Raw genomic sequence first — 16,270 nt, 5'->3', positions numbered from 1 at the left:
TCAGAAACTAGATTTTGTAAGAATACAAATAATTATTTAATTAATCAAAATTTGAGATTCTGTTGTAAGCTAGTTCGCATAACCTACAATCCTACATAGTACTTGTATTGTGATACAAGTAACAATCAACTGAAACAGATTTCCTTATTTACAGAACCTATTTAAAGGAAGCAGTTAACATGCTAAACGAGTGAAAGTTACCATTTTTTGGCAAAATATGAACCAAGTTTAGTTGAACAATTTGAGCTGCAAAAACTACCATATGAAATTGCATGTAGTATTGTTTATGTATATCTTACAGTATACTGTACTACACATTTAGACTGACCAAGTGCCGTGTACGTCAACATATTATACTTAAATACTTAATAAATCACGATTTTTTAATTTATCCTTTATTTTTCACTTAATCTTTAGGTGTAAAACTTTGTTTAAATTGCCTATTTGCCACGTGGCAGTAAGTTAGTTAGAGAACACACTCATTGCTTTCTACTTTTCTAATTTCTACAATGTCCTAAAATTAGAAGAAAAAAACGGTTAATTATTGGGGATGGAAAAATGTAAAGCAAAGATAATCCTTAAAAGGAATAAAAATTAAAATAGAAAATAAAAATCAAGGAAAGAAAAAGGGATGTTGATGATGATAGTTTGGTAAGAACGTTCTTTTCCATTACATGTACCTTGTATACATTTAAAATGGAGCAAAATCTTTACCATTCTTTGACTTTTAAATTATAATTATAATGAAAATAACTCATAATGATTCATGAATTGTATAGTTGTATGCTTGTATCAACTTTTTAATAATTGAAAAAGTAGACCGTACATGCAATAAAATTCTAGGTCAATTGAAAACGATATAAACAAAGAAATGTGTGTTTTATAATACCGAACTTCAAATACTTTGTATTACGTATATTGTTTTAAATTTCATATATCCTTTATCAATCTAAAATAACTTCAATCATAGTTTGTAATTTCCAACAAAATAGAAGGTAAAAGCTTATAATCAATTGACACATTTCTCACTTTGGATTATGTTGCACTTAAACGGCTCCTTCCAAATTATAATAAGCCATAGACAAATTTGTATAAAAGCGGTGTGATATATATACTATTTTGTCATACGACTTAAGTCATACAAAAGTCAAACAAAAAGCAATATAGCTACAAAGACTTGGACCTTACAACAAAATACAAGTTTGAACTTGTAAACCCCCCCAAAAAAATCATTTATTTGAGAAAGAAGTCTTACAAAAAATCAACTAATTTTATACACATATTCTTTAGACCATGTTAACATGAGAATATGAGATGGATTCATTATCTTATTATATACTACTCCCTATCAATTACTTCATATTTCATGCTTCAAATACACATTAATCTTAATTTAACATATAAAAATCACAATGAAAAAGGAAATATAAGCTTAAAAAACACCCATAGACTTGGTTAGACTATAGTAGTAGTAGTTAATGATGGTGGATTGGTGGTGTTTCAAGAAAAATTAATGCTCCTTTCTTAACTCAGTGGTGTTGGCAGATAGATGCATAACAAATCATTAAAAACTCATATTCAATTTGACAAGTAATTAATTAAATTAGGTGGGTATACTCTCATTAACTCCCTTTTCCTTTGGGTAGGTCTGCCCTACTTTCTCTCTCCTCCACCCTTTATAATTTTTGCCTTTTAAGTCACATTTCCCTTTTTTTTTTCTCTTTTTTAATTTATTTTTTGGTATAAATTTCTTATAACCCCACTTCATAAAAACCCCAAAAAATAACCCAGAAAAAAAATCCCAAAAAAATGAAAAATTATTATTAATTGTAAAACAGAGTGTTTTAATTTTGGGAAGTTATATATGACTCCAATGCATTTTCAGCAATCATGATCTCTCTGTCCTTCTTTCAAACCCTTTGAACTTCTAAATTTAATTCATTTCCCAGTTTTTACACCCACCTTATTCACTTCTACATTACTGTTATAGAGAGAGAAACTAGAGAGAGAAAGAAAACAGAGCAGATATAAAAACAGAGGAACCTTACTCTGTTTTTTAGGGATTCAAAAACAGTTTTTCTCATCTGGGTTTTTATTATTTTTTATTTTACAGTGAGAATGTGAAAGAAAGTTTGGGGAAAAAAAAAATGGGTTTTTTAATTGGGAGAAGAAATATTCATCTTTCTAGTAAAATTCAACTGGGTTTTCTAGTATTATTTGTTCTGTTTTTGGGAATATTTAATGTTACTTTGGGGTTAAATTACACAAAATATAGACAAGTTAGTGATTTGAGATTTGAGAGGATTCAGAAGCACATTAACAAGATTAACAAGCCTTCCATTCTTACCATTCAGGTTTGTTTGCTAATTAGTTTATTAATTAATCTATTAATTTGTTTTTAATTTGATTAATTTTTTTGGAAGGGTTTTTGTTGGTGTTTATGAATCTTCTATTTTGTTTTTTTGTATGACTAATTTTGTTTTTTCCACTAATTTCAGAGCCCTGATGGAGACATTATAGATTGTGTTCATAGAAAAAAACAACCAGCTTTTGATCATCCCCTTTTGAAGAATCACAAGATTCAGGTTTGTTTCTTCTTTCCTCAAATAATTTTAGCAAATAAAATTTAAGTTTTTTTTTTTAAATAAAAAAAAAATAATAATTGAACGTGAATAAAAGCTTAAAACTTTAGGTGCAAAATTAATTGGTACTTAATGTTACATTGGACTATACCATTATTCAAGTGGTTTCATTTCAGTTTCTAAAACTTTAATTTTCATTTTCACGAGTGTACTTTCACTTTTTGAGTTTAGCTGTCACATAACTAGTCCAAAATCCAAATTGCACTACTATCGCTTACATAAAAACGTGGTTATTTTCGGATAGAGACAGTATTATTTCATTTCATCAATTTTAAGACATTGTCTAATCAAATTTAATATTTTGTATGTGACAGAAAACGCCAACAGAAAAGCCAAAAATGAAAATGGTAAAAATAGATGAATTAAAAGAAGGGGATAATAGAAAGGGCAAAGAAATAGAATGGCAAATGTGGCATTTAAATGGAACAAGATGCCCTAAGGGAACTGTTCCGGTACGCCGGAGTACAGTGCATGATGTGCTAAGGTCTAAATCATTGTATGATTTCGGAAAGAAACGACCGCGATCACTTACTTTAGCTAGAAGGGCTGATGCTCCTGATGTTGTCAATGGCAATGGTCATGAGGTATGTAGTTCAATTTTTGTTTAAACTAGCTAATTACTTCATTAATTGATGTTAAAATTTAATTATTTATTTGTTGAGTTGTTATAATTTAAAATGAAAATGAAGGTTGGAGGATATATATACCTCTTAATTGTTGTAATGATTTGTTTGATTGTTGATAATGTTGGTATCATTATAATGTGTGTTAAGTAGTGATCAAGAGATAATGATATTTTTTGTCATAATTAATTATGATGTTGATTGAGGATTAATCCAATAATATATTTCTTCATTGCTAGCTAGGTTTTCTTCCACGAATTTACATTATTGTTATACTTAAAATTTTATGCGAGAGTATATGATTGCATGTTAAATAGATAGGCAGAGTGAATAATAACTAGTTAACGTAATGGATAATAGCAAATTAGCAATGTATTAAATTATAATCGTACTTTCACCAAAAAACCAAAAAACAGAAAACCACTGCAATGTCAAACGAACCTTTAGTTTTATTGTTTTTAAAACTTAGTCACGAAATGTTTCTCCCATTTATATACTTGTTGCAAAATAATACGGAGTTCTTCGTATGACCCTTTATTATAAAATGGCCGCCTATAAGGCTATATAAGGGCTATAACATTAACTAAGCTATAGTGCTATACTAGTCGATATTTACTTGCCTTGCCTATCAATTAGATACGTACACCGTTAATAGTGTATGATTACTATTTTAGCATAAAAAAAAAATTAAATTATAAAATTTTAAAAAAAAACTAGCAGTTGGAATTAATAATTAGTACAGTACTTCTAATTATTTAGGTTGCTCAATTAGGAAGGACCAAGACAATCAATTAGGGAACTTTAGCAATTTGTACTATTCAATTCACTCGTCTTTAACTGTTGCTATGTGCATGGGAAAAAATTGCATGCGCTTATTATCAAGATTACAAGGAATTTTTAGTCAATTAGGAATTAGGATTATGTATGTTGACTCTTTTGACTTTTGACAATTAGTGATAAGACATATCACTTTTTCAAAGAAATGTTTGATCCCATTTGTGATTCTACTTACTTGATTAGGAATTTAGTATTTTTATACTTTTTTTTTTCTCCCTTATTTTCCAAAGTAGTACCATAATACTACCATGTAATTAAAATCTTGTAAGTTGGTCCACAAAGAATGAGGCTAATAAAACCTTCCGATTTTCCCCTCTCGTGCATTTTCAATCATCCATTTAAGAAATAAACTAAAGTCTAAAGTTAAGTTGTGACAACTAAAATTGACTTCTGATGTCCCTTTGCGCCTTTTATTTCACAACCAGAATGATAATGACAAGAGCGGTGATTAATGTCATAATATTTTTTGTTTTTATTATTGCGTAATAAGTGAAAGATAAGACTATCTTGGAATTATCATATACTTCGTAATATTGTACGGAGTAGTGTATATTTTACAAAAAAAAAATTACAAAACTAAGGTCATGCCAACTGTAATATTGAGAGGCCAAGAGGGATGTAAGGAAGGAACTTAAATAAAATGGGTCTATATTCCTAACCAATTTTGTTTCCTTCATTCCTTGAATTTGGCTTATTGAAGGGCCCAAGGTTTAAATGCACCACTTTTGCTCCACTCCCTCCATTCATACCACATTACATATGCTAAATTGGTAGCTTTTTTATTTATTTACTAGTTTTATCCCCGTGCAAATGCACGGATTTATAATAATAAGACTTGAAAATAAAAATAAATAAATTAATTAATTAATTAATAAAATTCAATTAAAATGGAGTTAGTTTAAATGAAATGGCTTATATGTAACATTTTTTATTTTTGAATTTGAATTCATATCATGGCTATCCTTAAAATTCTCATGTTAGATACATTATTTAAAATATTTTATAAATTATTGTAAGTTTTTTTTCATTAAATTTTTTTTATCATGTTATTTTTAAGGGAAAAAAAGAAATTTAAAAAAAAAAGCTAAAAAATATTTGGGCGGGAAAATTTTTGTTGTGAATGTGACATATGTACTTAAGGGATAACTCTGGTGATTACTTTAGTATATAGTATAGATTTATTTTTATTTTTTTTAAGTATTGAATTTTCACTCTTTAGTAAAGAGTATTGTTTAAAAACATCTATTGATAAAAATTGAGGATTAAAACTATAATATCTATTTTATTTTCCCTTCCTCCTCTTCAATTATTAATTTAAATCTAAAACTAAAATTATTGAAATTTGAAAAGTTAAAGGAGAAAATGTACATGTGCATCTTGATTTTTGTAAAAACTTATTCATTGAATTAATTCACTAACTTGAAGAGGAAAATGACAATCAAGTAAAAGAAAATTGAGTACTTGTACATGGAAAGACATTGAACAATTAAAAAAAAAAAGAGAGAGAGAGAGAAAGAATTGACAGTGAGGGATAGCAAATAGGAATTATAACATAAGGAGTTGATACATAAAAATACACGACTACACGTGACATCATGTCATGCAAAGTTTCTATATAATCTGGACTCGTAGTTTTTAGTGCATACGAATAGATTATGAATTGTAATGGAATTACCTTTGATTTTTTTATTTTTTAAATAATTAAAAAAAAATTATAATTAATGTGTAATGCTTGTTGTTGTGTAGCATGCAATAGCTTATACGGGAACATCAGAAGAAATATATGGAGCAAAGGCAACAATAAACGTGTGGGATCCATCAATTGAAGAATTGAACGAATTTAGCCTTTCTCAAATTTGGGTTTTATCTGGCAATTTTGACGGCTCTGATCTTAACAGTATCGAAGCTGGTTGGCAGGTATGTACTCTCTTTTTTTTACTCCAATGATCAATTTCTTTTATAATTACTCCATACAACCTATGCTACTCGAACTCTTCATTTCACCTCATATACTCGTGTCGGATCCTCGACACTCAGATATGGGTGTGGCATCTGACACTTCACTTTTAGTTCAAAATCATAAAACTTTTTCACAAAATAGCCGAGTCGAACACTTAAACACGTATCTGTGTCGGACATAGGTACCCGAGTCATAGTAACATAGCATGCATACAAGTAGTATGAACCTTGATGTTTGACTATATCCCTTCATAGGAACTTGTTAATACATTGTGATTTCCCATATACCTCTAGGGCATTGTATGTGTTCCCTATACTGTAATATATTGGCTCGACCCCATATAATTAAAGATGATACTCGACTTCATACTTTATTTAGGATATAAGGTCGTCTTTTTCACTTGATTTATTCTAACTGAAACTATCTATTGTAATTTTAAATTTAAGTTTTGCTCATTTAAAAAGAGTTTGCTGAGTCTAGTGCTATTTCAAAAACCATTGATTCTCGCCATGACATGAAATCGTCTCATATTAGAATTTGCATTATTACTTAACACGGAATATTCACATATCTTGCGTTATTCTATTTTAAGCAGATATATTTACATTATGCATGAATACATTAATTATTTGATGGAAGCCCTAAGGATATGATTGTTGTACTAGTCAGGTCAGTCCGGAGCTTTATGGTGATAGCAGGCCAAGATTATTCACTTACTGGACGGTCAGATTTCTTCCCTTTATTTTAATCTTTTTGCCATTTTTTATTTAGTTAATTGAAATTATAATATGGAAATTGCTTGGTGTTTTATTACTAATTACTTAATTACTAACTACTGGCAAATAAAAGTCAGCACATTAATAAATTTAGGAAATACAAGTAGAAAAATTAAAGAATACAAGGGATAGAAATTTTTTTGAAGTCAGAAGATAATCACATGGGTAATTAAGTGTCTTTAAGGTCAAAATTATTAATAAATTCACCTACTTTGTTCACTATTTGTAATGTATAAAAGTCAAATTCTGTTTTAATTAATGTCAACAATAATTTCTCTGGTTTTAGCATCTCTTTAATTACAAATCTGGTAAAAGCCGATTTTTACCAAACAAATACTCATTCTATTATGAAACACACAAACAATTGCGAGAAGCATTAAACGAGTTTCAAAACTTACTAATTACCTTAACGATAGACTATATGCTTGAATGTATGTATCATGTATGCCTGTGTATTTCATACTTCGCATTTTGTAACTCCAATTACTTACAGATGTATGTTAGATTTTGCTCAATTATGCTATCCAAATATGGAGAAAAACATTACAAAGTACATTCATGATTTTAATTTATTTATAGAAAATGAGATTGGATGGATCCAATGGTAATAGTGTATGCATTAAATAAGATAATAACCATTAATTAGTTAGTACACTTGTGTACTAATTATAAGTAATGGTACGAAAGTGACACAACCATGTGCCTTAATATCTGAATAATGATCAACTGACCAAATTTGATTACACCAATTCCCAAAAATATTTGGACCACCTATTCATTACTTATAATGATGAAATTTACACCCCTTTGTTAGTGGATCTTATTAAATGGCCGTTAATCCCTTTTGTTTTCTATTTTATTTTAATTTTTTCCTATTTTTGCATGGTAGAGTGACTTGCAATTAACATATTTTGATAAAAGATGAGTTGATTGAAATTCACTCCTAGGATCTACAAAGGTGACCTAGAGGGCTAGAGGTGAACTTTAAGTTATAAAATCTGTGCTTTAAGTTAGATAACTAAATACCAGGTGAATCGAATGCATCTTAAATAAGGTTGTATGTCCTTATCTCACTAAATGCATGCGTAGCAAACTTCTGTTAATTAGATTTGATTAGTGGTTATCAAAACAGTAGAGTGGAAGTAAAATTGATAAGTCGATTTGAGGTTATGACTTATGAGAATGCTACTAGTGACTTGTACATAACACGCTAATAAGAGAGTTGTTATTAGTTGTAATATATTGTATTTTAAAATGTAAATTGTACTACATTGTTTTCAAATTCTAATTATTAGTAATAATATACTAATAATTGATAAACAAAGTGATAATAGATGGTAATAAAATCGAGTAAAGGAATGATATTAAATTATGTTGTTTGACATGATACAGAGTGACTCGTATCAAGCAACTGGTTGCTACAATCTTCTATGTGCTGGGTTTATTCAAATTAATAGCCAAATTGCAATTGGAGCTGCTATTTCTCCGGTTTCTTCGTTTCAAGGCAGCCAATTTGACATCACCATCCTCATTTGGAAGGTTTGTGTCTCCTCATTTTGAACTATATACTTGTAGGTAGCATATCATTCGTTAATTTAAATAATACGAAGTATATATTAAAATATTTTCATGATTATATGTAATTTGTGGAATAACTTTTAGGATTATAATTCTAGGGATATAAGATGACTTGAGTTATGAAGTTATAAGTTAAGCACGTCTTTTAAGGTGTCCACTATACACTCCGGTGTATCATGTGTACATACATTCACACACATTTTTACTTAGGCTTTGGTGTATAAAATGTCTACTACAGTCAACTTTCCTAAGAATCGGGCTTTATTTTATGATATTTTTTTGTTTGAAAATTGTAGGATCCAAAACTTGGAAATTGGTGGATGAGCTTTGGGGATGACACCCTAGTAGGGTACTGGCCAGCAGAGTTGTTCACCCACCTAACAGATCATGCAACCATGGTAGAGTGGGGTGGTGAGGTGGTCAACACACAGGCTAACGGGCTTCACACCGCGACTCAAATGGGTTCGGGCCATTTCGCCGAAGATGGGTTTGGCCAAGCCAGTTACTTCAGGAATCTAGAGGTTGTGGACTCAGACAACAGCCTTAGTGCACCCCAAGATATCCAAATTCTTGCTGAGAATATCAACTGTTATGATATTCAGAGTTCATACAACAGTGATTGGGGCCAACATTTCTACTATGGTGGGCCTGGGAGAAGCCCAAAGTGTCCATGATTCTTAGCCCAAATCTACCTAGAATATAATTAAATCTTTTTTTTTTTTCTTTTCTAGTATTAATTCTTTTATTTTACTTGTTTTAAGCTAAGGTAAATATATCACAAATTCACAATGCTTTCTGATTTTGTTCTCTGCAGTTATCTTCTAGTTATAATATTTCTTTGGTCAATCTAAAAAGGTGACAAAGAAATGTAATTGTGAAATAATCTAGGAAGAAAGCATTATTCTTAATAGAAGTGGCAATTTCTTTGTATGTCTCGAATTTCTCTAACTAGTAAGATTCCAAACATAAGCATCAAGTAGATATAGATATCAAGTAGAGATTATGTGCGTATCTAAAGAAGGCGAAAAAAAAAGACTAATATATGAAGACATGATTCAATCTTGAATTTTAAGTATCACCCAAAGCGTATAACTATAAATTAGACCATAACGAACATTTACTTTTTTTTTTTTATTATTTGAAATGCAAATGACTCAATTAGACATAATGTCTTTGGACCAAAAAATAGCTGTGTGATGTTGAACATACATGATACATATTTAAATTAATCGGGTTATCCCTTCTACATGATGAGAACTAAAAGTCACATACTCACATTGCTTTGAATTTTTTGAATGGGGAATTATATCTTAGACTGCATGCTATCTTTAACTTTCTTTAAGATATAGTTAGAATCCAACTAAAAAAAAGTCTAGTTCTAAGATAACTTTACTTAATTTATCATGCAAAAAGCAGCAATGATTTATTATTAGAAAAGCTACAAATAATTTATAGAAGAATAATAGATTACAAGTTTATAAACTTTGCTCTTTAACTTTTTGTAAAATAACTTTTTCTTTTTCTTTCTTTGTTAATTAAAACTATTACATATGTTTTCTTCGTAGATATGATAAACGGGTCAAATAGGGTCATTATGATTATGATTGGATAATTTTGAATCAAAATATCAAAATTGAGTAGTCTTGTAGGACTAGCCCACACCCTACCTGGACTTGACAATCTCATTGGATTCTTGGGACCCAACCTCCATATTGGGCCTACTCCTAACATCATTTAAACTCAAAGTCAATTATATTCTTATTTCCACTTAATTTATACGGCTTACATTATGATAATTGTAAAATAGATAATGTTGTGTCGGGTTCAAATTCGTCTTGTTAATAAACAAGTTGAAAAATAGTACAATTAATCTAAACATGTTGAAAAGTAGTTAATCTAAACAATTTGAAAGCCTTAGACCCGAATCTAACTCACTTATTAAAAAGGTAAACTTTTAACCTATTGAAATTATTATTCTGTACATAATAATATTAATACGGAGTAATATGTATATTTAAGGAATCCTACTAAACCGTTGCAAGTCAATGTTTAAGAGTTGAGAGTAGAGGGAGAAGGTAAGAGAATTTCTTTACTCCCAACCAAATGGAGTTGGTAAAATTCGATCCCGTGACCTCAAAGTTACAAGGTGATCTCTCCACCAACTCTACCAAATAAAGCTTGATTTGTCGTATATGAAGTATGGAACACATGATATTTTAGGAATAGAATAAATATGTTCTTCTGTATAGAGCTATATATACTACTATTAAGGAAAGACTTCTTGCTTAGGTCTTTCCTTACTCATATTTCTATTCAATAAAAAAACACACATTAACAAAAAAAAAAAAAAAAAATTCCTTTTCTCATTGCCCTACATTTAAAATTCCTTTTTCTCCTTGTCCCCTTCTTTCCCATTCTTCCCTATACCATTATAAATAAACCAAACACATCCTAAAACAACCATAAAAATAACTCCCTTCCTCCATTTTCATCTTTCTCAAAAACTCTTTTATTAACAAATACTAAAAAAAAAAATGGGAACAACTTCAGAATCAAATATCAAGATCATAATCGAGAAAAATCCTTCCGAAGCTCGTTTATCTGAACTTGGCATTAAATCCTGGCCTAAGTAAGTATACATCTTCTAGTTACTTTATGAGTCTGGAATTAACAGTCACGTTGATAGTATAACCAGAACTACTGAACTAAACAAAACCCGAACAAAGATAATAACATTATTTTTTTGTTATGTTTGTTTGTTTGTTTGTGATGATATGCAGATGGGGTTGTCCACCAGGAAAAATAACATTGAAATATGATGCAACGGAGACATGCTATTTTGTGAGAGGAAAAGTAAAGGCATACCCTAAAAAAGGGTCAACAAATGATAATGAAGGAGTAGAATTTGGGGCAGGAGACATTGTGATTTTTCCCAAAGGTCTTAGTTGCATTTGGGAAGTTTCAGTTGCTGTTGATAAATTCTACAAGTTTGATCCTCCTTCATGCTAATTAACATACTTAGTTAATTAATTAATTAATCACCTTTTGAATTTATTATTTTTAAAGTATTTTTGTTTGGTTATTAGGTTTTAATTTTAGTAAGATTCTCTCAAGTGTTCCAAGAATCTAGGAAATATTGCACAAGTAATAAGTCCAAAGTTTTTTGGAGGTTTAATTTTCAGTTTGTACAAGTTTTGTAATTTGGGTAGCATTTATATGGAGTATAAATACATGGGTTAAGCTCAGAATTTTATATAAATCATAAATTCATAATACACGCACTTTGTTTAATTTCATTTTTTCGTTTCATAACATTCTCTTGTTGATTTTATAAATGTGTTGGACTTTCAAGTGTTTGGTGTGAATGTGTGAACTATCCCATAACACTTGTGCATGATGAAAAGAATTCCTTCCTTGATATCTATCACTAGATAGATGAATTAAGTACTCTCTCGGTCCACAATCGAGTGTCTCATGTGAGAATCACACGCCTATCTATCATCAAATCACTACTATGTTGATTGATTCATATTTGTTGGTGAATATTTATGGGTAAAAAGCGTAGTATATACGATTATTAACTTGCAATTTTCTTAATGTACAAACAAATTTTCTTGTATTAAAGAGCTTCATAATATGCATATATGTTAGTTGTAACATTATTTGAACTTTTATTTTTTTAATGACGGGAAACATTATTTGAACTAACACTACATCATTCTATCAATTCTAGTTTGTGAACCAATAATAAAAACTATCATTTGAATGTCGATGAAGGAAGAGCAATAGTTTTGTTGACGTATTTTTTCGAACTTTAATTTCCTCTAAACATATAGGACTTACTGTTCATTTTTAATGCATAATTCAACTTTATACTACCAGGAGTACCATCCCAAAAAAAAAAAAAAAAAAGGAACTTCAAGTATGGTCATAGCATATCTAAATTTTACAAATAAATTTTAAAATTATAAGGAATATATATAGTTAGTAATTCTATGGGGAAAAAAATATTTTATAACACCCTAATTAATAATTATCCTAGAAGGGAAAACATATTACATGCTCACATTTAGTATGTATTGAACTATGAACGTATTCTTAGTTGTATTTGTATACCTAAATTTAGGGTACATATCTAGCTATAACATTTTTTTTTTCTCAATTTATAAGTCTGGCTCATTTAAAATTCTTCAAATGAACAAAACTAATGACTCACTATATAGCAAAAAAAAAAAAAAAAAAAAAAAAAAAAAAAAAAAAAAAAAACCTTGCTCTTGATTCTTTTTTTTTTATTTTCTATTTTTTATTTATTTTTTTTTAAGAAAAACTCGCTCTTGCTTAAAAACACCTATAATATATATCTCTTAGTTTTTAGCTAGAGACATACATTCATCATGAAGATATATAAACGTATATTTGTATATTATTGTTATGTGAAAATATTATCAACAATTCAACAAGCAAGAAATTTTAATTTCTTACCAAGATTAAGATTTATGAATAATTGAATATGATAGGAGGTATCTTTCAAAAAAAAAAAAAAAAAAAAGAATATGATAGGAGATAGAGAGAGGTATGCATGATGCATGAGTCAAAGAAGGTTACGAGTAAAAGGCAATAAGTTGCATGTCAAGTCCACAACAAAGTGAACACCTTTTTGAATTTAAAGTAGCTTTGAGGTTTGACTGGTCAACTCAACAGATCTTCATGAACTTCGATCGATCTGTAAATATTAATTTATTTAATGGTTTTGCTAAAAATTTGCCATGATTAAGATAAGATCGAAGAAAGCTCCAACTCTTGGTTTTGCTTTTCTTCTTTTGTTGGTTTGTCGTCTGTGCATGGCACGTGAAACCCACCATGGGATTTTAATTGTGGGCCTATTTATTTGACAGGGAGCATATGTTACATGATTATATACCCTTTTTTTTTCCTTCTTTTCTTTTAAGAAAAAGGTTTGATGGTTTATAATTAATACTTGTATTAGGATAAAAATATCGTTAAATAGATCATATTAGAGTTGATTATGAAGTTTGGTTAATATCGAGTCAAGAGAAATAGGACAATAATAAAAGAAATCGAGGTAGTAATAAGAAGTTTATGAAAGGAAAAGTATCCTGGACGCCCTCATTTAAAGTTTAAGAACTTTAACATGTGCAGTTAATTCATCTAGTAACTATAATTAAAATAGTAATGGATCATATACTTAGGGATGATGGAGTAACTATTTGGTAGAAGGTTGTTTGTTCAATCAAATATGAATTGAATGATCCAAATGACACACGTACTAGTGTTGTTTGCCTTGTCCAGTTTGATTATTACCCATCACAAAGCTACAAATTGCGTGTATATATATATTGTCCATGAGTTGGTTGAAGAAGTTATTGGGCAAAACATAGAGGTTGATTTCAGGGATATCAACAAAATTTCATTAAACTTTTCTCTAGAGTAATATCGTATTACTCCCATTTATATTGGTATATACAAGAAGTTAGAGTAGTCTATATTAGTATATTGCCAATTGTATCACTACGATTCATTTGGTAGTGGTTATAGTCATTGTGGTTGAGCATTTGTGACGGAAAAATAAAGATGGCAAATGGAAGGCAGGTATTACTATTGAGATTGCATTGGTTACGTAAACAGACGACATAACCTAAACATGCATTGCATGTCGCACGCAGCAAAATTGGATGGATATAAGTTAGCAGACGTAGGAGAAAGAAAGAATATATTCCACTGACATTATTTGATATGATATGATGTACTCCTATCAATCCTGTCATATACAATTGTAGTTTTGTGAATTGTGAGAACTAATAATAAGTGTTTCATATTATCTGCAACGATTTGATATTAAGTAGAGAGAAAAAATGTCTAATCGTTGCAAATAATATGAAACGGAGTAGTATTTTATATCATCACCTTTATATATTTTGTGAGATAATAGAGGGTGGAAGTTTTTTATGCATTGCAAAATAAAGGAAGGTCTTAAAGACCATCACGTACTAAAATATTCCAAATAACTTGCTTTTGGTTTGTAGTTCTCCATCTCTCTATGACTTTATCTTATTGTTAGATTAACTCAAACAATTTTTTTTTTAATTTGGTTATTGCTTTATGTCTTTAATTAATTAATTTTGTAAGTATTAATTAAATAATGAAGTTTAGATACTTGACATACATTAAGAAGAATCTAACAAGTAACAGCTTAATATTGACCGCTTTGTTAAATTTCATATGAAACTAAGCCATACTTCAAAAAATTTATGAGTTTGACTCCTTTGTTAAATACAATTCTAGGCCGCAGCCGCAAGTCAAGAGAGATAGTCCATTTCACAAGACCAAAAGAGGTTCTATCTCGAAATTATATGGCAATAGGAAAAGTGGCTCTTTAGCCTTATAAAAGTTATTAACTTTCTCTTTTTCAACTATTGTGGAACACTTACATATGTTATTTGGTAGGACATACTTGGACACCCTTCTATTAATTTAATTTGAAACAAAATTGTAATTGTTGTTCTTAATTTGACCCCTTCCCCTAATTTGAACCTAACATAATTATAACTCATTGTATATATTCTTAATTTGGATTTCAAGAAAATAAAAATTGTTCAAGATCTGTCACTATTTATTGGCCATCCATCACATTTTGATCCCCATTGAGAAGTAAATCTCTTTGCTTAAGGTTAACAAATGGGCCTGTTCTGATTTACTAAACTGAACTGAAATGAGCTGAACTGATTGGAGTTGAACTGAAGTGGACTGAATATTTTATGAGAGAATGAAATTAGGAAATGAAATGAACTGATTAGATCTAAGCTGAACTGAATTGAAATTAAGATAAAGAGAACCGGCCCTAAAAATAATTTATCAACTATACAGTATTTCTTATTCAATTGTGTGCATGCATGCCAAAAAAAAAAAAAAAAAAAAAAAAAAAAAAAAAAATTATGTGCATGCATGACATGCATATCTTGGCTTATTTTCTTGATTTATTCCTTAATTAATAAGTTAGGTTATAATAGTGGAAGGAGACTTTTCTAACTATTGATTATATTTTGTTTAAAAAGAAAAATTCCGAGCATAAATCATTATTTTTTCTGTACACAAACAAAATTATTTTTAAGTACGAAATCATAGTTAAGTGTCTTTGTCTAGTTGGACAGCCACTAATAGTGTGGTCCTTTAGATGACCACATTTTGTCGCCTTGATCCAATCAATTCTGATAATTTCGGGTCTACTTTTACGTATAACGTGAGTGCATGAATTTCCCCCTTTATTTTTCAATTTTGTTGTTATCTTTGTGTTCAAGTGTTTTAGATCAATTACCATTTAATTTTACCAATCATAAACTTATCATATCTCAATTTTCACTTTTTTTTTTTTTTTTTTATCTATTATTTGTGGGTCAGACACTTGGAAGTAGAGGAGATGGTAAGCGAATTCCTACCCCTAAATACCCTGAATTTGAACCTTAAATCTCTAAAATATGAGGTAAGAGTCTTACCAACTGAGCCAACACTTTCAGTTTATGATTGGTAAAATTATGTCTGCTAGATATTTAATTTCAAAAGGTGCAAGAAAGCTGATTGGTAATGGTGCTACATACTATTGACGTATGGAATGACCCTTGGGTTCCCTCTTTGCCCAATTTTCGTGTGTTAAAAGACATCAGCAGCCTGAGTATGATGCCCCTGCTTATGTAATAGCCTGATCTGCGAAGGTGAGTGGAATGTAAGCTCTCTGAATTCTCTTTTTACGCTCTATGAAGTTAAAGAAATCCTAAAAATCCCAATTGCTCGGTTTGGGACTGCTGATTCCTGGGCCTGGCATCACACAAAATCTGGAGA

General features: G+C 29.7%; 2 protein-coding genes across 2 annotated transcripts; both read left to right on the top strand.

Moving 5' to 3' along the window:
* Positions 1-1,742: 1,742 nt before the first annotated feature.
* Positions 1,743-9,338, top strand: LOC145628753 (protein neprosin-like). The gene is made up of 7 exons (XM_081681139.1): positions 1,743-2,354; positions 2,499-2,585; positions 2,957-3,226; positions 5,849-6,019; positions 6,732-6,785; positions 8,231-8,377; positions 8,713-9,338. Exons 1-7 carry the CDS (start codon positions 2,148-2,150, stop codon positions 9,088-9,090), a joined length of 1,314 nt encoding a protein of 437 aa, XP_081537265.1. The 5' UTR covers positions 1,743-2,147; the 3' UTR covers positions 9,091-9,338.
* Positions 9,339-10,950: 1,612 nt separating this feature from the next.
* On the top strand, positions 10,951-11,425 carry LOC145627545 (uncharacterized). The gene is made up of 2 exons (XM_081679921.1): positions 10,951-11,045; positions 11,197-11,425. Exons 1-2 carry the CDS (start codon positions 10,951-10,953, stop codon positions 11,423-11,425), a joined length of 324 nt encoding a protein of 107 aa, XP_081536047.1.
* The last annotated feature ends 4,845 nt before the right edge of the window (positions 11,426-16,270 follow it).

Source organism: Chenopodium album, chromosome 4 (assembly GCF_948465745.1).
Source record: "Chenopodium album chromosome 4, dcCheAlbu1.1, whole genome shotgun sequence".
NCBI classification, from domain to species: domain Eukaryota; kingdom Viridiplantae; phylum Streptophyta; class Magnoliopsida; order Caryophyllales; family Amaranthaceae; genus Chenopodium; species Chenopodium album.
Note: the sequence above shows the minus strand (reverse complement) of the source record. Positions and strands in the feature narration are given on the sequence as shown.